This window comes from Watersipora subatra, chromosome 10, assembly GCF_963576615.1.
Source record: "Watersipora subatra chromosome 10, tzWatSuba1.1, whole genome shotgun sequence".
Classification (NCBI taxonomy): domain Eukaryota; kingdom Metazoa; phylum Bryozoa; class Gymnolaemata; order Cheilostomatida; family Watersiporidae; genus Watersipora; species Watersipora subatra.
Genome location: NC_088717.1, coordinates 29,892,202 through 29,915,370, shown reverse-complemented (window position 1 = coordinate 29,915,370; position 23,169 = coordinate 29,892,202). Strand labels below are relative to the sequence as shown.

The window sequence follows — 23,169 nt, the reverse complement described above, 5'->3', positions numbered from 1 at the left end:
TACTGGTCTTTCTCCGCCCGCTTACATAATAATTACATAACAACACCTAATTGAGTTACGGCAGGCCTGTGTGGCAGGCCTAGATACAAAGTGTCATATAGTAGGATATATGAGAAAATCACACGTACGGCCCGTACGGTTGTAATAATGAACACAGATATTTAAAGATAAAAGCATAACTAGTACATTTGTCCAGTCCTCCACACTATTTAACACGTTCCAAGTTTTGTATAAAAGTATACTGTTTCCGTTTATTTAGACTAGGACAGATCTTAAAAAGCTATGACACACCAATTTCACATCCTAACCTATCCCAACCATGTCCAACCTTGTAAGGTCTTGTTCGAACAGTGGTTCCCAACCTGGGGGGAATCCCCCCAGGGGGGAATTTGGCATTTTAGAGGGGAAATTTTAGGTTTTATAATTTTGTGTTTGCCAAACGCACTTTTAAGCCTTATTGATTGGTTTCCATACTCTAGAAAATGCAAATAAATCACTCAAAACAAGATATTGTAACAGAAAGAACATGTTGGTTATTGTCCTAACTTACCACATGCTTTCAAAAAGCAACAAATAAAAATAATGCAAGGAAATGTAATAAATTAAAATGTAAAATTAAATACATACAATAGCAGCTAACGCTAGCATTTGCCAGAGAGGGAGATATAAGTTATCCTTCAATGCAACAGCTGACCTTGATAAAGTTGGATTTTATCAAAGTCTTAAAAGACAAACTTAGAAGCAAATCTAAAAGCAAACTTTCAATTTTAACTTAACGCAATTAAAATTTCTTCGGCGTTCATAGTTGGAAGTTTCTCGCTGGTTAGCTAATTTTTCCTTTGTTTCACTTTCACGACTAGCCGGCCCTTGTAAGATGAACCTATCTAAGGACGTTTGCGTTTGTCGCCCTTTCAACATGTTGCGATTAGGACGAACACAGGTGTCGTCACAGAGGTTTAATGCACGACCACTAGCCAACTTGACCGAATGTCTATTTTTTATAGTTTTGATAGATAGCACCGGCCTTTTCAAATAGCGACGTTACAGTTACACTGTAACCGGTCAATTGTTTATCTATAATCTAATGCCTGAGCGGTCTCTCCATCAGCGGGTCGTGAAGATCGCTGCGCCGTTTAGAATCTATGGTTAGTCCTTTTGCGGGCTAAATGCCCTGAATATAATTCTTCTGTTTGATAATTGTGGATGTATTTCTGTCATAGTGTTGAGCTAGCTCAATCACGCATACACATTTCGCATATTTTTCAATATTTTTCCGTTTAATATCAATTGTTATCATTTGCTTTTTCTTTTTCTTTGCATTATTTTTCATTTTACTGGCAAACTTTCTGTCTACGCACAGTACTTTTAATTCACATAATTCTGCACTGTAAAGCGCGCACAAAAACACGGTACAAAAGTATAACCTGAGCAGTTGAAAAATACAGATTGATGCTGTTGTCATAAAACACCTCCGGCATACTTGGCAACTGACTCACGTGCTTGTATCTCAAACATGGCTCGTATGTTAGTGCTAAAACTTGCTTAAAAGCTGGCTCGTATCTCAATTTTCTCGTAGGTTGGAGCACTCGTAAGTTGAAGTATTACTGTACATTCATTGAAACACAGTGTGCATGTACTGCACATGTAATAATCTTTGCCAACAATATGGAAAAATTCCAATAAGCAATCTTGACCTTAGTTAATGACCCTATTAACGAAGGTCAAACTAAGGCTTAGTTTGACGTTGTGCTGCTCACAGTGCAGATGTATTTGACACAAGGACACACTCACTTATCAACTACTGCACCACGTGTGAAAGAAAAAAAATCTGGTGAGATTTTTTGTACAAGTATGATTACATACATTTTGTATATGCTCACATTATTGGTTCCTATTATCACTCATGCTATGTCTTACTTGCTTTTCTCCAAAGAAGTCACATAATCATGCATCTATAGTAGTAGATCAAATAAAAAATTCTAATACGGTTACAGAGTATTGATATTGTACGGACATATACTAGGTCGCTTATAATATTTTTCATTCGCCACTTTATTTTAGAACTATCAATTAGTGCAGGATGTCAAAGGCAAAGAAACGAACCTACAATGAGAATTACTTGGTGTATGGGTTTTCGTATCTCATGAAAAACAGTCTCCAGCTTCCGCAATGTGTGACATGCCTGAAAACTTTCTCAAACGACTCCATGAAACCATTTCAGTTGAAGCAACACTTGCAAAAAATTCACCCCACACTAGCTGAGAAAGACCGAGATTACTTTCAGTCCAAAGAGCGGCAAGTAAAGCGAAGTAGACTTGATGCAAGTGAATATCTTTATGCTCATAGTGATGTACTTATTACAGCTTCATACGCTGTTTCCTACCGTATTGCTCAGTGTAAAAAGCCACATACAATTATTATAGGAGAGACCCTGATCAAGCCATGTATGTTAGACTGCGCATCAATAGTACTTGGAAAATCAGCTGAGCAAAAGTTTCAAGACCTCCCACTATCCAACAACACTGTGAAGCGACCCATTGATGATATGGCAGCAGATATTGAGGAAAAAGTAGTTACTAAGATTAAAGCATCCCCATTTTGGGTCATACAACTTGATGAGTCAACTGATGTAGTCAGTCTTTCCCAGCTATTGGTGTATGGTAGATATGTGCAGACACATTCCCTGAAGAAAAGTTTCTGTTTTGTCAGCCCTTGCTTAGAACAACTACGGCAAGAGATGTGTTGAAAGTAGTTGAAAATTTCCTTGAAAATGCCAAGTTTAATTGGGAGAAGCTAATAAGTGTATGCACTGATGGAGCACCTGCTATGTTAGGATGTAGATCAGGCTTTGTAAAACAGCTCAAGCAGAAAAACCCTGATGTAGAAAGAGTGCATTGCTTCATCCACCGTGAAGCATTGGCATCAAAAACTCTCCCACAAGCGTTGAAATCGAACTTGGATGTGAACATAAAAGTTGTGAATTACATCAAAGCATCAGCACTAAATACCAGTTTGTTCTCAGCACTATGTTCTGAAAGTGATGTCATGTTTAAAACTTTGTTATTTCATACTGAAGTGAGGTGGTTGTCCAAGGGAAACATGTTAGGCAGGCTCTTTGAGCTAGGATCTGAGGTTATGAAATTTCTTGAAATTAAAGGCCAGCATTAACTTTTAGCAGCCATGAAAGCTGATAACTATGCATTTGAGACTGCATACCTGATTAATATATTTGCCTCACTAAACAAGTTGAACTTGAAGTTACAAAGGAGCAATCATCATGTCCTTGCCTTTCATGAGTGCATTGATGCTTTCAAAGCAAAGCTGGTACTGTGGCATACACGAACGTGCACTGGAAACACGGTATCCTTTCCCACACTCACTGAATTATTGGAAGACAAACCTGCTCCTGGTAGTTTAGTGGTAACCATTACTGAACACCTGTCTGATCTCTTAACAGAATTTGGACGCTACTTCCCTGAGTTACCTTCAGAAAAAAAGAAGATGCTCAACATCACACGAAATCTGTTTCAACGCACTGTTGAAGAAATTCCAGATAAGCTACAAGAGGAGTTTATTGAGTTGGTTAACAATTCTGCACTGAAAGATGATTTCAGATCAATGTCTATTGACCAGTTTTGGCTCTCAGCAAGAAACCTTTCTCCATTCATTGCCGAAAAGGCAATAAAGATTCTGATGCCATTTAGCTCTAATTACCTATGCGAAGTAGGATTTTCATAAATGCTGCATCTTAAAACTGAAGAAAGAAATCGTCTGGACATTGAGAGCGACTTGAGATGTGCATTATCAAACACAAAACCTGATTTGTGTAAACTTGCACAGAGGCATCAGCAGCAGCTGTCTCATTAAAATTCTTAATCTCATACCACACCTGTTCAGTGTACAAGAATAACAATAATGTTGACATGATTTATTACTATATATGCTGCTCTCAGTTATTTAACAAATAAATACATGTATATGCTGCTGACCTACATATATGTACCTGTGCAGCCCTTTCAGTGAATACCATATAGTAATAGGTTCACACTCCACATTTTTCAGGGGGGAAATTTGTATTTTAAAATTTTGCAAAAGGGTAAAAGCAAATAAAAGGTTGGGAACCACTGTGTTAGAACAAAATGGCAAGCAAGCCGGGTACTTTTAATAGCTATTATATTTTCTATAAGCTAACTTATTATATTTATATACAAAAGTTGTATATATACGAGGGGTGATCATAAAGTTCCCGGAATCGTTTTCCTAGTCAAATATAAGACCATGTGCAGTTGTTTTGATTGTTCCATGTTGCTAAGCAGCACGGGATTTCCCCATAGCCAAAGTTTTACGCTTGTCAGAGCACCCGCAATGAAGTTATAGTAGGTAATGTCAAGGTCATTTTTTATCGTTCGTCGGATTTTTCGAAAATGAATGAAGTAGAAGAGCAACGCGTTTGTGTAAAATTTTGTGTAAAACTTGGAAAGTCCGGTGCTGAGACGCTCCAAATGTTACAGACAGCTTATGGAGACTCTGCCCTTAAGAAAACAGCCTGTTATGAATGGCACAAAAGATTTAGAGAGGGAAGAACAAGTACTAAAGATGATGACCGCATGGGCAGACCGGCAACTTCAAGGACAACAACTGCCACAGACCTTGTGAGGCAACAGGTGATGGGAGATAGGCGATTGACTATACGGGAAATATCAGCAGAAAGTGGGCTTTCTTATGGTACATGTCATCTTATTCTCACTGAAGATTTAGGCATGAGAAGGATCTCTGCAAAGATGGTACCCAAACTGCTCACTGACGACCAAAAAGAAAAAAGAGTTAGCTGTTGTATCGAACTAAAAGATGCTTTAACACAAGATCCTGACTTTATTTCAAAAGTTGTGACTGGGGATGAAAGTTGAGTCTATGGTTATGACCCAGAGACCAAATCACAAAGTTCTCAATGGAAATCCCCTGGCTCTCCTAGGCCTAAAAAAGCTAGAATGTCTCGCGCAAATGTAAAAACGCTGCTGATAACATTTTTCGACATTAGAGGTGTGGTACACTCTGAATTTCTGCCACATGGTCAAACTGTGAATCAGCATGTGTACAAAGACATTCTGATAAGACTTAGAGACAGTATCAGAAGGAAACGTCGAGATTTGTGGCTCTCAGGTGACTGGTACCTACACCATGACAATGCTCCGGCTCACACCTCATTGATGGTACGTCAGTATTTGGCAAAAAATAAGATGTCTATGCTTAACCATCCCCCTTATTCATCTGATTTAGCACCATGTGACTTCTACCTATTCCCCAAAGTCAAATTGACAATGAAAGGTGAAAGATTTGACGACATACCAACTATTCAAGAAAATGTGACGAGACAACTCCGAAGCCTTACGGAAAGTGATTTCCAGCATTGCATGGATCAGTGGAAACACAGATGGGACAAGTGCATAGCAAGCTCGGGCGATTACTTTGAAGGAGACAGTTTAAATTAAGTGATTACGATTAACGGTTTTTGTGTACTGAGACAATTCCTGGAACTTTACGATCGCCTCTCGTATGTAGTAAACTACGGTTTTTAGCTAGCATATCAACATATTCTCATGTATTGAACAAACACAAACATATGAGGCATATCATCTAGAGGACATACTTCAGCAGGTCTAAGATAGCAAACTTGGTTCTACCTTTAGGGTTTGTGTCATTATACTCAGCCTTTTTGAGCTCATGTGTCTTACTGATGTTATGGTAAATATGTCACTTCTGAACCATTCCTCAATTGAGGCATCTACAATCTTTCATACGTGGAGTTTGTCGGGATATATTGTCTCTTTAATGGAAAGTTTGAACCTTCTCAACAGTCATTAGCAATTGACTGCCTGCCACGTCTCCCATCAGTGTCTACTTATAAAATATATAAGTTGTAGAAAAACGTTTGCAAATAATGTAAAACCTATATACTATACGAGAGATAAATTTCAAATTTATGTATAATGGTGATTTAATGAATACATTTAATGTATTTATTAAATGTATTAAATGTATGTCTTTATTGTATTTTATCACAATTGGGTAATTTCAAAATTAGCACTTTTCTCTGTTCTCTTTGCTTAAGTTTACGCTCTCACCTCACACTCACGTGTTTTTATGTCCTTGTCTGATATGTTTTGCTTTTGGCGATATCTCTGTGAAGCAGCTGCTTGTGCTGATAAAAATACTGTCTGGTTTTGTTGTCAGCTTTCATTTTAGATTGATACTCCTTTGTACGCTCATTATGAGTCTTGGTTATGTTGTTGCTGGATAGACTTTACACCGAATACTGATATAGGTTGTTTCCAATTATGATTTATATTCGCTAACGTTAGTGAGTGCAGTTGCTTTCTGCCTCTTTGAAGTCTGAAGGCTACTAGAAACACCGTTCAAGGTCTTTACTAAGAACCTCCATGATTGTATTCAAACTTAATAACACTTCTCAAAATTTTATGTAAGTCTGGACCAGTGGTTCTTAACTAGGGAGGATTCCCCCTGGTTAAGAACCCAAAAGTTTAAGAACTAGTCTAGACAAAGGTTATAATTCTTTAAATCAAATTTTAATTCTTTTCTAGAACTTACATTCACATCCACGAATAAGCATTAATCTCAAAAACATCCAAGAACTGAATAACAATAGAGTGCAATACCAAAGTAGGGGACATCCCATCATTCGCGGCGTCCCATCTTTTACAACAGCTATCAAACATGACAACTGGTAAAAAGCTGTATTTTGTGATATACATAATTAATTAATACTATTTCTATTTTGCATATACTTTTTTTTTGTGTTTACAAATTGAGCTGAGTATGTAAACTTTAATATGTTTTTTGTGAATGATGGGACATTTCTACCAGCACCTTCTATCATGCTCGCCCTAAATTTTAAAATACAGATATCATAGTGTTATTTAACATATTCATCTAGAAACAATGTCTGAGTGATGTGCACAAAAGAAAGGATTGTTTTGGCATTCTACTTTTTTGTTACAATACAATAAAAAAACTTAAAATTTATGATTGATTGATGATTGAAAGAATCTTGAAGTTCAATGGTGAATAAACCCAACAAAAATATTCATGTACGGTGTAGATCTGTTATATCTTTGCCATTTAGGGATTTCTATATGTAAAAATTTTAAAATCATTCATCAAATATTAAACTTTTTTTTAGTTAAAAAATCATTTTTTATGGATAAGCTCAAATATGTTTATTAACCGAATCCCCGATGTTGCACAGGTAATAAAAAAGGTTTTTGCACAGAACATTTATTTTTAATCATCATATACAACATTTACTATTCTAACTTTTAAATGAAGGAATTTGTTTATTTCTGTGTGTGCTGTAAGTTTAGTTAAGTTTATGCTATAGATGCATATATTTATAGCATTCTAAGAAGTCTGGGCAAGTATTATTTTTGATTAAAAGTTTTTTATAGAGAATTAACTCAAATGTACTAGATGAAGCGTGGGTATTTTAACCTATCACAATTAAAGACTGGCACTTGTGCACAGAATTAGTATGTGCACAATAATTCCATAGTGTGGCAAGGAAGCCGTGAGGCGTAATGGATAGCACGCCTGTCTGCAGATTCGGTTTTCGGAGTTCAAATCCAGTGCGAAGCAGTTTCTTGCTCCTAAGACTGTATCGCTGTAGCTGAACACACGAATGACATATAGCAGCCAAACAAACGTTGAGATTAATGAATATAGATATAAAAGATGTTGTTGACTACCTGTACAATTTTCTGAAGGTAGAACATTTATATGTATGTGAGTGTACAGTGAGTGTACAGTGAGTGTATAGTGAGTGTACAGTGAGTGTACAGTGAGTGTACATTGAGTGTACATAGTGTGCAGTGAGTGTACAGTGTACACTGAGTGTACAGTGTACACTAAGTGTACAGTGTACACTGAATGTACAGAGTGTACAGTAGTTCCTCGCTACTTCTCCAGTTCAGCTTTCTTGGCTTCAGTGCTTCGCAAGGTAAAAAATACTCATTAAAAAGTTACAAATTGAAGAAACTAAACGAAATTAATAAAATGCCAAATCACATGAAATACATGATTCTCTCTTATACTCTAACCCAGTCTGATCCCTCCTTGAGAATTATTGTGGTAGTCATCAGGGTATCATACCAATATAAGCTCCTATCCCTGACTAGATATGTAAAGTGTTTCTCATATATATTTTTAGCATAGAGTCCATCTCTGATACGAGTTCATCTGACAGCCAAGGCTCCTTCATTGATTTGACTGACATTGATCCAAGGCTAGCTAAAGTTGCTTTTGCTCACAATTTTTCAAGTTCTTTATTCGAACCGTCCAAGTGTTCTGGCATATCAACAGAATCTGATATCATATTCCCAAGGCTTGACTCTTCGTCTCTTGCTGTCGAGCGTGTTCACTCGCCGCCCAAACTTTCCTCCGTCAGTCGTAACAAGAATGAAGTTGATGCAAAAGACACGCCTGTATCTTTACCAAAACCAGTTGTTCAACTGATGTCGTCTGGTAGACTCAAGGTTAACAGCAGTCCAGTTTTCTCAGATAGGACTACCGTAGCTGTCACTACCTCTTCTCTGGCCAATTCAGAAATTACCTCATCGGATAAGGTGCCAGAGTCTAGCAAGGATATGAACCCTGAAACCGGTAAGCAGGTACAATTGATGTATAAATATATTTGCGTATGATTGCATAGAACATCCATGACCTGTCTCTGCTATTTCTCTGTAAAGTGTTGAACTCTTCTCCAATACCGGCACAAATGGGTCTATTGCAAATGTAATGGCATCTGCAGATTCTCCGGCAGTTAATTTAGTATTTCATGATGCATCTGTGCTAAAGATTTGCGAGAGAGATACACCTCATTGGTTACACTTATTTTAATGACTAGAAATTCCCCTGTCATACAGCCCACAGCCAGAGTGATATTGGAAAGAAGAAAGGGTACTGCTGGTTGAGAAATGCAATATTAGCAGTCAAATGGCACTGCAGTGCAATAGGAGAACTGCAATGGTAGCTGCAATGGTAGCTGTAATGTACTGGGTGTTATTATCTACAACAAACAGCAACAATGAAAGGCGACGATTATATGTTTATATCTCTCCCTTGCAATAGGAGAAATGCAATATTAAAAGTAAAATGGCAAGCTGTTGTGTAATATACAGTTTGAAAGTTGGTTGTGTTGAATTTAGAATGGTTTTGACAGCGATCTGTAACCAAAGTGAAGAAATAGGTCATAATCACAGAAACCATGGTTAAGTCGGGTGTGTGAGATTTAGAGTTATCTACACTAGCAAAAGGAGAAAATTCTCAGTTACTTTGCAAAAAAGAATTGATTCTAGCTTAATTACTACAGATTTCATGGTCAATAAACTTTGGTGCCCGTTTACCATTAGTGCCAAAGCAGATTTCTGAGTAAACTGGTGTTAAAGTTTGAGAAACGAAAACCAATGCACAGTTTTGTTTACATTTCAAAACGACATAGCAACCAATATCAAGAAGTTGTGATATTTATTTAGATTTTTGTATTGATATGCAAGAAATTATGCTGAGTTTAAAAATCTAAACAGATTTCAGTTGGCTGTCATAGAAATAGTTGTATATTTATAAGAAAGTGTAGGCCTATAACCTAATTTTTCAGATATTAAAAACGGCTTGGCAGTACCGCGATATTGGGCACAGCCGTAGTATCATCAACAAAATCTTTAGAAGAATAACAGTAACATATTGCCCACCATCGGTCACTATATACTTTGATCTTGTAAATTCGAATGATTATTCTTATAACTAAATATTGTAATAACCTTATAAGAATCGTTAGAAAAATATCATCGTCATTTCCTTTACTCCCACTGCTTTGGACATCATTTGGAATACCAAAGTACTCATTATATAAGTGTCCAAAATGTCAGTTATTTTTAAAATCGGCAAAAAAAACGATCACTTCTCAGTACTTCTACGTTAATTAGAGAAACCTTCGGCAATTGGAAAATGCCTTAGCCTGGTAAAATGTGCACGTCTTTCTCAAGAAATGTTCACGACTTGATGGTTCTACTCTCTGTCGCACGGCTTTATCGGCGTTCCGTTGGCCGGTCTTAATTTTGATTAAAAAGGCTTGTCAGGTTTTAATGGCGATTTTAGGCCAAATTAATCTGTCTAGTTATGTATTATCCGATAAGATGGGTAAGTTTTAGGATATTGTCTACACTTTTCAAAGACTTAACATATTTAAATAGGTTTATATGTGTTTTGTAGCGTTATTATACTTAAACGACTCCATTGAGAAATGGTTAATTTTGTTGATGAGATTTCGGTTCAAGGGTTTGGGACGGCCATTGATGAATAATTTTTGTGAGTTCTGTGCACATATGCATTTATCATAAAGCTCACAAACCACCGCTTCGCTCGTGTGTTTAATCAAAAACTACTAAATAGTATTTTTGTGGATATTACCTTTCCCAACAAGTTCCAATTGTGACTAAACATGTCCGTCTTTCATAGTAATGTTCAGTAAAACCTTCACCAATGAAAGGTCCCGAAAGCGAAAGTTCCAGGTTATGGAACGTCTTTTTGGAAAAATGTTGCTCTTAATATCAAAAGATACATCTAAACACAGACGGCCGAAAAAATAATGATTAACAGAAGGAAAACATAAATGATTTTTAATTATGCATTTGAATTGGAATTTACTATTTTGTATGATCTGTGCTTTGAATTTGGTATGTTTGCTCACTTTTTTTTATACATTACCTTCTATCTCAGCTGTCAACCTTTTGGCGCCATCCTCCCACTCACCACTGTCCTCGCTTATTCTAGTCTATTCGGCTAACTAGTTTGTATCAACTAGTGTATTTTCATCATCTTATTGTATCAACTAGTGTATTTTCATCATCTTATTGTATCAACTAGTTTATTATCATCATCTTATTGTATCAACTAGTGTATTATCATCATCTTGTTGTATCAACTAGTGTATTATCATCATCTTATTGTATCAACTAGTGTATTTTCATCATCTTATTGTATCAACTAGTGTATTTTCATCATCTTATTGTATCAACTAGTGTATTTTCATCATCTTATTGTATCAACTAGTGTATTTTCATCATCTTGTTGTATCAACTAGTGTATTATCATCATCTTGTTGTATCAACTAGTGTATTATCATGATCTTGATGTATCAACTAGTGTATTTTCATCATCTTGTTGTATCAACTAGTGTATTATCATCATCTTGATGTATCAACTAGTTTATTATCATCATCTTGTTGTATCAACTAGTGTATTATCATCATCTTGATGTATCAACTAGTGTATTTTCATCATCTTATTGTATCAACTACTGTATTGTCATCATCTTGTTGTATCAACTAGTGTATTATCATCATCTTATTGTATCAACTAGTGTATTTTCATCATCTTATTGTATCAACTAGTGTATTTTTCATCATCTTACTGTATCAACTAGTGTATTTTCATCATCTTATTGTATCAACTAGTGTATTTTCATCATCTTGTTGTATCAACTAGTGTATTATCATCATCTTGTTGTATCAACTAGTGTATTATCATCATCTTGATGTATCAACTAGTGTATTTTCATCATCTTGTTGAATCAACTAGTGTATTATCATCATCTTGATGTATCAACTAGTGTATTATCATCTTGATGTATCAACTAGTGTATTTTCATCATCTTGTTGTATCAACTGGTGTATTATCATCATCTTGATGTATCAACTAGTGTATTATCATCTTGATGTATCAACTAGTTTATTATCATCATCTTGTTGTATCAACTAGTTTATTATCATCATCTTGTTGTATCAACTAGTTTATTATCATCATCTTGATGTATTAATTAGTTTATTATCATCATCTTATTGTATCAACTAGTGTATTTTCATCATCTTGTTGTATGAACTAGTGTATTATCATCATCTTGATGTATCAACTAGTGTATTATCATCTTGATGTATCAACTATTTTATTATCATCATCTTGTTGTATCAACTAGTTTATTATCATCATCTTGATGTATCAACTAGTGTATTATCATCTTGATGTATCAACTAGTTTATTATCATCATCTTGTTGTATCAACTAGTTTATTATCATCATCTTGATGTATTAACTAGTTTATTATCATCATCTTATTGTATCAACTAGTGTATTTTCATCATCTTGTTGTATGAACTAGTGTATTATCATCATCTTGATGTATCAACTAGTGTATTATCATCTTGATGTATCAACTAGTTTATTATCATCATCTTGTTGTATCAACTAGTTTATTATCATCATCTTGATGTATCAACTAGTGTATTATCATCTTGATGCATCAACTAGTTTATTATCATCATCTTATTGTATCAACTAGTGTATTTTCATCATCTTGTTGTATCAACTAGTTTATTATCATCATCTTGTTGTATCAACTAGTTTATTATCATCATCTTTTTGTATCAACTAGTTTATTATCATCATCTTGTTGTATCAACTAGTTTATTATCATCATCTTGTTGTATCAACTAGTTTATTATCATCATCTTGATGTATTAACTAGTTTATTATCATCATCTTATTGTATCAACTAGTGTATTTTCATCATCTTGTTGTATGAACTAGTGTATTATCATCATCTTGATGTATCAACTAGTGTATTATCATTTTGATGTATCAACTAGTTTATTATCATCATCTTATTGTATCAACTAGTGTATTATCTTCATCTTATTGTATCAACTAGTGTATTTTCATCATCTTATTGTATCAACTAGTGTATTTTCATCATCTTGTTGTATCAACTAGTTTATTATCATCGTCTTGTTGTATCAACTAGTGTATTATCATCATCTTGATGTATCAACTAGTGTATTATCATCATCTTGTTGTATCAACTAGTGTATTATTATCATCTTGATGTATCAACTAGTTTATTATCATCATCTTGTTGTATCAACTAGTGTATTTTCATCATCTTATTGTATCAACTAGTGTATTATCATCATCTTATTGTATCAACTAGTTTATTATCATCTTGATGTATCAACTAGTTTATTATCATCTCCTTGTTGTATCAACTAGTGTATTTTCATCATCTTATTGTATCAACTAGTGTATTTTCATCATCTTATTGTATCAACTAGTGTATTTTCATCATCTTGTTGTATCAACTAGTTTATTATCATCATCTTGTTGTATCAACTAGTGTATTATCATCATCTTATTGTATCAACTAGTTTATTATCATCATCTTCTTGTATCAACTAGTTTATTATCATCATCTTGTTGTATCAACTAGTTTATTATCATCATCTTGATGTATCAACTAGTTTATTATCATCATCTTGTTGTATCAACTAGTTTATTATCATCTTGATGTATCAACTAGTTTATTATCATAATCTTGTTGTATCAACTAGTTTATTATCATCATCTTGTTGTATCAACTAGTTTATTATCATCTTGTTGTATCAACTAGTGTATTATCATCATCTTGTTCTATCAACTAGTGTATTTTCATCATCTTGTTGTATCAACTAGTGTATTTTCATCATCTTATTGTATCAACTAGTGTATTATCATCATCTTATTGTATCAACTAGTTTATTATCATCTTGATGTATCAACTAGTTTATTATCATCTCCTTGTTGTATCAACTAGTGTATTTTCATCATCTTATTGTATCAACTAGTGTATTTTCATCATCTTATTGTATCAACTAGTGTATTTTCATCATCTTGTTGTATCAACTAGTTTATTATCATCATCTTGTTGTATCAACTAGTGTATTATCATCATCTTCTTGTATCAACTAGTTTATTTTCATCATCTTATTGTATCAACTAGTGTATTATCATCATCTTATTGTATCAACTAGTGTATTTTCATCATCTTATTGTATCAACTAGTTTATTATCATCATCTTATTGTATCAACTAGTGTATTATCATCATCTTATTGTATCAACTAGTTTATTATCATCATCTTGTTGTATCAACTAGTGTATTATCATCTTGATGTATCAACTAGTTTATTATCATCTTGATGTATCAACTAGTTTATTATCATCATCTTATTGTATCAACTAGTGTATTTTCATCATCTTGATGTATCAACTAGTTTATTATCATCATCTTGTTGTATCAACTAGTGTATTATCATCATCTTGATGTATCAACTAGTTTATTATCATCATCGTGATGTATCAACTAGTTTATTATCATCATCTTATTGTATCAACTAGTGTATTATCATCATCTTGTTGTATCAACTAGTGTATTTTCATCATCTTATTGTATCAACTAGTTTATTATCATCATCTTTTTGTATCAACTAGTTTATTATCATCATCCTGTTGTATCAACTAGTTTATTATCATCATCTTGTTGTATCAACTAGTGTATTTTCATCATCTTATTGTATTAACTAGTGTATTATCATCTTCTTGTTGTATCAACTAGTGTATTTTCATCATCTTATTGTATCAACTAGTGTATTTTCATCATCTTATTGTATCAACTAGTGTATTTTCATCATCTTGTTGTATCAACTAGTTTATTATCATCATCTTGTTGTATCAACTAGTTTATTATCATCATCTTGTTGTATCAACTAGTGTATTATCATCATCTTGATGTATCAACTAGTTTATTATCATCATCTTGATGTATCAACTAGTTTATTATCATCATCTTATTGTATCAACTAGTGTATTTTCATCATCTTATTGTATCAACTAGTGTATTATCATCATCTTGTTGTATCAACTAGTTTATTATCATCATCTTGTTGTATCAACTAGTGTATTATCATCATCTTGATGTATCAACTAGTTTATTATCATCATCTTGTTGTATCAACTAGTGTATTATCATCATCTTGATGTATCAACTAGTTTATTATCATCATCTTGTTGTATCAACTAGTTTATTATCATCATCTTATTGTATCAACTAGTGTATTTTCATCATCTTATTGTATCAACTAGTGTATTTTTCATCATCTTACTGTATCAACTAGTGTATTTTCATCATCTTATTGTATCAACTAGTGTATTTTCATCATCTTGTTGTATCAACTAGTGTATTATCATCATCTTGTTGTATCAACTAGTGTATTATCATCATCTTGATGTATCAACTAGTGTATTTTCATCATCTTGTTGAATCAACTAGTGTATTATCATCATCTTGATGTATCAACTAGTGTATTATCATCTTGATGTATCAACTAGTGTATTTTCATCATCTTGTTGTATCAACTGGTGTATTATCATCATCTTGATGTATCAACTAGTGTATTATCATCTTGATGTATCAACTAGTTTATTATCATCATCTTGTTGTATCAACTAGTTTATTATCATCATCTTGTTGTATCAACTAGTTTATTATCATCATCTTGATGTATTAACTAGTTTATTATCATCATCTTATTGTATCAACTAGTGTATTTTCATCATCTTGTTGTATGAACTAGTGTATTATCATCATCTTGATGTATCAACTAGTGTATTATCATCTTGATGTATCAACTAGTTTATTATCATCATCTTGTTGTATCAACTAGTTTATTATCATCATCTTGATGTATCAACTAGTGTATTATCATCTTGATGTATCAACTAGTTTATTATCATCATCTTATTGTATCAACTAGTGTATTTTCATCATCTTGTTGTATCAACTAGTTTATTATCATCATCTTGTTGTATCAACTAGTTTATTATCATCATCTTTTTGTATCAACTAGTTTATTATCATCATCTTGTTGTATCAACTAGTTTATTATCATTTTGATGTATCAACTAGTTTATTATCATCATCTTATTGTATCAACTAGTGTATTATCTTCATCTTATTGTATCAACTAGTGTATTTTCATCATCTTATTGTATCAACTAGTGTATTTTCATCATCTTGTTGTATCAACTAGTTTATTATCATCATCTTGTTGTATCAACTAGTGTATTATCATCATCTTGATATATCAACTAGTTTATTATCATCATCTTGATGTATCAACTAGTTTATTATCATCATCTTATTGTATCAACTAGTGTATTTTCATCATCTTATTGTATCAACTAGTTTATTATCATCATCTTGTTGTATCAACTAGTGTATTATCATCATCTTATTGTATCAACTAGTTTATTATCATCATCTTGTTGTATCAACTAGTGTATTATCATCATCTTGTTGTATCAACTAGTTTATTATCATCATCTTGTTGTATCAACTAGTGTATTATCATCATCTTGATGTATCAACTAGTTTATTATCATCATCTTCTTGTATCAACTAGTGTATTATCATCATCTTGTTGTATCAACTAGTTTATTATCATCATCTTGTTGTATCAACTAGTGTATTATCATCATCTTGTTGTATCAACTAGTTTATTATCATCATCTTCTATCAACTAGTGTATTATCATCATCTTGTTGTATCAACTAGTGTATTATCATCATCTTGATGTATTAACTAGTTTATTATCATCATCTTGTTGTATCAACTAGTTTATTATCATCTTGATGTATCAACTAGTTTATTATCATCATCTTGTTGTATCAACTAGTTTATTATCATCATCTTGTTGTATCAACTAGTTTATTATCATCTTGTTGTATCAACTAGTGTATTATCATCATCTTGTTGTATCAACTAGTGTATTATCATCATCTTGATGTATCAACTAGTTTATTATCATCATCTTTTTGTATCAACTAGTTTATTATCATCTTGATGTATCAACTAGTTTATTATCATCATCTTGTTGTATCAACTAGTGTATTATCATCATCTTATTGTATCAACTAGTTTATTATCATCTTGATGTATCAACTAGTTTATTATCATCATCTTGATGTATCAACTAGTTTATTATCATCATCTTATTGTATCAACTAGTGTATTTTCATCATCTTATTGTATCAACTAGTTTATTATCATCATCTTCTTGTATCAACTAGTGTATTATCATCATCTTGTTGTATCAACTAGTGTATTATCATCATCTTGATGTATCAACTAGTTTATTATCATCATCTTGTTGTATCAACTAGTTTATTATCATCTTGATGTATCAACTAGTTTATTATCATCATCTTGTTGTATCAACTAGTTTATTATCATCATCTTGTTGTATCAACTAGTTTATTATCATCTTGTTGTATCAACTAGTGTATTATCATCATCTTGTTGTATCAACTAGTGTATTTTCATCATCTTGTTGTATCAACTAGTGTATTTTCATCATCTTATTGTATCAACTAGTGTATTATCATCATCTTATTGTATCAACTAGTTTATTATCATCTTGATGTATCAACTAGTTTATTATCATCTCCTTGTTGTATCAACTAGTGTATTTTCATCATCTTATTGTATCAACTAGTGTATTTTCATCATCTTATTGTATCAACTAGTGTATTTTCATCATCTTGTTGTATCAACTAGTTTATTATCATCATCTTGATGTATCAACTAGTTTATTATCATCATCTTGTTGTATTAACTAGTTTATTATCATCATCTTGATGTATCAACTAGTTTATTATCATCATCTTGTTGTATCAACTAGTGTATTATCATCATCTTGATGTATCAACTAGTGTATTATCATCATCTTATTGTATCAACTAGTTTATTATCATCATCTTGATGTATCAACTAGTTTATTATCATCATCTTGTTGTATTAACTAGTTTATTATCATCATCTTGATGTATCAACTAGTTTATTATCATCATCTTGATGTATCAACTAGTTTATTATCATCATCTTGATGTATCAACTAGTTTATTATCATCATCTTATTGTATCAACTAGTGTATTTTCATCATCTTATTGTATCAACTAGTTTATTATCATCATCTTCTTGTATCAACTAGTGTATTATCATCATCTTGTTGTATCAACTAGTGTATTATCATCATCTTGATGTATCAACTAGTTTATTATCATCATCTTGTTGTATCAACTAGTTTATTATCATCTTGATGTATCAACTAGTTTATTATCATCATCTTGTTGTATCAACTAGTTTATTATCATCATTTTGTTGTATCAACTAGTTTATTATCATCTTGTTGTATCAACTAGTGTATTATCATCATCTTGTTGTATCAACTAGTGTATTTTCATCATCTTTTTGTATCAACTAGTGTATTTTCATCATCTTATTGTATCAACTAGTGTATTATCATCATCTTATTGTATCAACTAGTTTATTATCATCTTGATGTATCAACTAGTTTATTATCATCTCCTTGTTGTATCAACTAGTGTATTTTCATCATCTTATTGTATCAACTAGTGTATTTTCATCATCTTATTGTATCAACTAGTGTATTTTCATCATCTTGTTGTATCAACTAGTTTATTATCATCATCTTGTTGTATCAACTAGTGTATTATCATCATCTTATTGTATCAACTAGTTTATTATCATCATCTTGTTGTATCAACTAGTGTATTATCATCATCTTGATGTATCAACTAGTTTATTATCATCTTGATGTATCAACTAGTTTATTATCATCATCTTGTTGTATCAACTAGTGTATTATCATCATCTTATTGTATCAACTAGTGTATTATCATCATCTTATTGTATCAACTAGTTTATTATCATCTTGTTGTATCCACTAGTGTATTATCATCATCTTATTGTATCAACTAGTGTATTATCATCATCTTGATGTATCAACTAGTTTATTATCATCTTGATGTATCAACTAGTTTATTATCATCATCTTGTTGTATCAACTAGTGTATTATCATCATCTTATTGTATCAACTAGTGTATTATCATCATCTTATTGTATCAACTAGTTTATTATCATCTTGTTGTATCCACTAGTGTATTATCATCATCTTATTGTATCAACTAGTTTATTATCATCATCTTGTTGTATCAACTAGTGTATTATCATCATCTTGATGTATCAACTAGTTTATTATCATCTTGATGTATCAACTAGTTTATTATCATCATCTTGTTGTATCAACTAGTGTATTATCATCATCTTATTGTATCAACTAGTGTATTATCATCATCTTATTGTATCAACTAGTTTATTATCATCTTGTTGTATCCACTAGTGTATTATCATCATCTTATTGTATCAACTAGTGTATTATCATCATCTTATTGTATCAACTAGTGTATTATCATCATCTTGATGTATCAACTAGTTTATTATCATCATCTTGTTGTATCAACTAGTGTATTATCATCATCTTATTGTATCAACTAGTGTATTATCATCATCTTGTTGTATCAACTAGTTTATTATCATCATCTTGTTGTATCAACTAGTGTATTATCATCATCTTATTGTATCAACTAGTGTATTTTCATCATCTTATTGTATCAACTAGTTTATTATCATCATCTTATTGTATCAACTAGTGTATTATCATCATCTTATTGTATCAACTAGTGTATTATCATCATCTTGTTGTATCAACTAGTTTATTATCATCATCTTTTTGTATCAACTAGTGTATTATCATCATCTTATTGTATCAACTAGTGTATTTTCATCATCTTATTGTATCAACTAGTTTATTATCATCATCTTATTGTATCAACTAGTGTATTATCATCATCTTATTGTATCAACTAGTTTATTATCATCATCTTGTTGTATCAACTAGTGTATTATCATCATCTTGATGTATCAACTAGTTTATTATCATCTTGATGTATCAACTAGTTTATTATCATCATCTTATTGTATCAACTAGTGTATTTTCATTCATCTTATTGTATCAACTAGTTTATTATCATCATCTTATTGTATCAACTAGTGTATTATCATCATCTTATTGTATCAACTAGTTTATTATCATCATCTTTTTGTATCAACTAGTGTATTATCATCATCTTGTTGTATCAACTTGTGTATTATTATCATCTTGTTGTATCAACTAGTTTATTATCATCATCTTTTTGTATCAACTAGTTTATTATCATCATCTTATTGTATCAACTAGTTTATTATCATTTTGATGTATCAACTAGTTTATTATCATCATCTTATTGTATCAACTAGTGTATTATCTTCATCTTGATGTATCAACTAGTGTATTATCATCATCTTATTGTATCAACTAGTGTATTATCTTCATCTTGATGTATCAACTAGTGTATTATCATCATCTTGTTGTATCAACTAGTTTATTATCATCATCTTGTTGTATCAACTAGTTTGTTATTATCATCTTGATGTATCAACTAGTGTATTATCATCATCTTTTTGTATCAACTAGTGTATTATCATCATCTTGTTGTATCAACTTGTGTATTATTATCATCTTGTTGTATCAACTAGTTTATTATCATCATCTTATTGTATCAACTAGTGTATTATCATCATCTTATTGTATCAACTAGTGTATTATCATCATCTTATTGTATCAACTAGTGTATTATCATCATCTTGTTGTATCAACTAGTGTATTATCATCATCTTGTTGTATCAACTAGTTTATTATCATCTTGATGTATCAACTAGTTTATTATCATCATCTTGTTGTATCCACTAGTGTATTATCATCATCTTGTTGTATCAACTAGTTCATTATCATCTTGATGTATCAACTAGTTTATTATCATCATCTTGATGTATCAACTAGTGTATTATTATCATCTTGTTGTATCAACTAGTGTATTATCATCATCTTGTTGTATCCACTAGTGTATTATCATCATCTTGTTGTATCAACTAGTTTATTATCATCTTGATGTATCAACTAGTTTATTATCATCATCTTGTTGTATCCACTAGTGTATTATCATCATCTTGTTGTATCAACTAGTTTATTATCGTCATCTTGATGTATCAACTAGTGTATTATTATCATCTTGTTGTATCAACTAGTTTATTATCATCATCTTATTGTATCAACTAGTGTATTATCATCATCTTATTGTATCAACTAGTGTATTTTCATCATCTTATTGTATCAACTAGTTTATTATCATCTTGATGTATCAACTAGTTTATTATCATCTTCTTGTTGTATCAACTAGTGTATTTTCATCATCTTATTGTATCAACTAGAGTATTTTCATCATCTTATTGTATCAACTAGTGTATTTTCATCATCTTGTTGTATCAACTAGTTTATTATCATCATCTTGTTGTATCAACTAGTGTATTATCATCATCTTGATGTATCAACTAGTTTATTATCATCATCTTGATGTATCAACTAGTGTATTATTATCATCTTGTTGTATCAACTAGTTTATTATCATCATCTTATTGTATCAACTAGTGTATTATCATCATCTTATTGTATCAACTAGTGTATTATCATCATCTTGTTGTATCAACTAGTTTATTATCATCATCTTGTTGTATCCACTAGTGTATTATCATCATCTTGTTGTATCAACTAGTTTATTATCATCTTGATGTATCAACTAGTTTATTATCATCATCTTGTTGTATCCACTAGTGTATTATCATCATCTTGTTGTATCAACTAGTTTATTATCATCTTGATGTATCAACTAGTTTATTATCATCATCTTGATGTATCAACTAGTGTATTATTATCATCTTGTTGTATCAACTAGTTTATTATCATCATCTTATTGTATCAACTAGTGTATTATCATAATCTTATTGTATCAACTAGTTTATTATCATCTTGATGTATCAACTAGTTTATTATCATCTTCTTGTTGTATCAACTAGTGTATTTTCATCATCTTATTGTATCAACTAGAGTATTTTCATCATCTTATTGTATCAACTAGTGTATTTTCATCATCTTGTTGTATCAACTAGTTTATTATCATCATCTTGTTGTATCAACTAGTGTATTATCATCATCTTGATGTATCAACTAGTTTATTATCATCATCTTGATGTATCAACTAGTTTATTATCATCATCTTGTTGTATCAACTAGTTTATTATCATCTTGTTGTATCAACTAGTGTATTATCATCATCTTGTTGTATCAACTAGTGTATTTTCATCATCTTGTTGTATCAACTAGTGTATTTTCATCATCTTATTGTATCAACTAGTGTATTATCATCATCTTATTGTATCAACTAGTTTATTATCATCTTGATGTATCAACTAGTTTATTATCATCTTCTTGTTGTATCAACTAGTGTATTATCATCATCTTGTTGTATCAACTAGTTTATTATCATCATCTTATTGTATCAACTAGTGTATTATCATCATCTTGATGTATCAACTAGTTTATTATCATCATCTTATTGTATCAACTAGTTTATTATCATCTTGATGTATCAACTAGTTTATTATCATCTTCTTGTTGTATCAACTAGTGTATTATCATCATCTTGTTGTATCAACTAGTTTATTATCATCATCTTATTGTATCAACTAGTGTATTTTCATCATCTTATTGTATCAACTAGTGTATTATCATTATCTTATTGTATCAACTAGTGTATTTTCATCATCTTATTGTATCAACTAGTGTATTATCATCATCTTATTGTATCAACTAGTTTATTATCATCTTGATGTATCAACTAGTTTTTTATCATCTTCTTGTTGTATCAACTAGTTTATTATCATCATCTTGATGTATCAACTAGTTTATTATCATCATCTTGATGTATCAACTAGTGTATTATCATCATCTTGATGTATCAACTAGTTTATTATCATCATCTTATTGTATCAACTAGTTTATTATCATCTTGATGTATCAACTAGTTTATTATCATCTTCTTGTTGTATCAACTAGTGTATTATCATCATCTTGTTGTATCAACTAGTTTATTATCATCATCTTATTGTATCAACTAGTTTATTATCATCTTGATGTATCAACTAGTTTATTATCATCATCTTGTTGTATCAACTAGTTTATTATCATCATCTTGTTGTATCAACTAGTTTATTATCATCTTGTTGTATCAACTAGTGTATTATCATCATCTTGTTGTATCAACTAGTGTATTATCATCATCTTGATGTATCAACTAGTTTATTATCATCATCTTTTTGTATCAACTAGTTTATTATCATCTTGATGTATCAACTAGTTTATTATCATCATCTTGTTGTATCAACTAGTTTATTATCATCTTGTTGTATCAACTAGTGTATTATCATCATCTTGAGG

At 31.2% G+C, this 23,169-nt stretch overlaps 1 protein-coding gene and 1 pseudogene across 4 annotated transcripts in view; both read left to right on the top strand.

The window, feature by feature from the left end:
* Window positions 1–23,169, top strand: part of LOC137405744 (uncharacterized) — a 94,630-nt gene that overhangs the window by 19,341 nt on the left and 52,120 nt on the right. For all 4 annotated transcript variants that reach the window (XM_068092120.1, XM_068092123.1, XM_068092122.1 and 1 more), the window contains one exon: window positions 8,222–8,673. In XM_068092120.1, coding sequence (XP_067948221.1) covers window positions 8,222–8,673 — 452 coding nt within the window. The remainder of the gene's footprint in view (window positions 1–8,221; window positions 8,674–23,169) is intronic.
* Window positions 2,081–2,541, top strand: LOC137406576 (protein FAM200C-like; annotated as a pseudogene).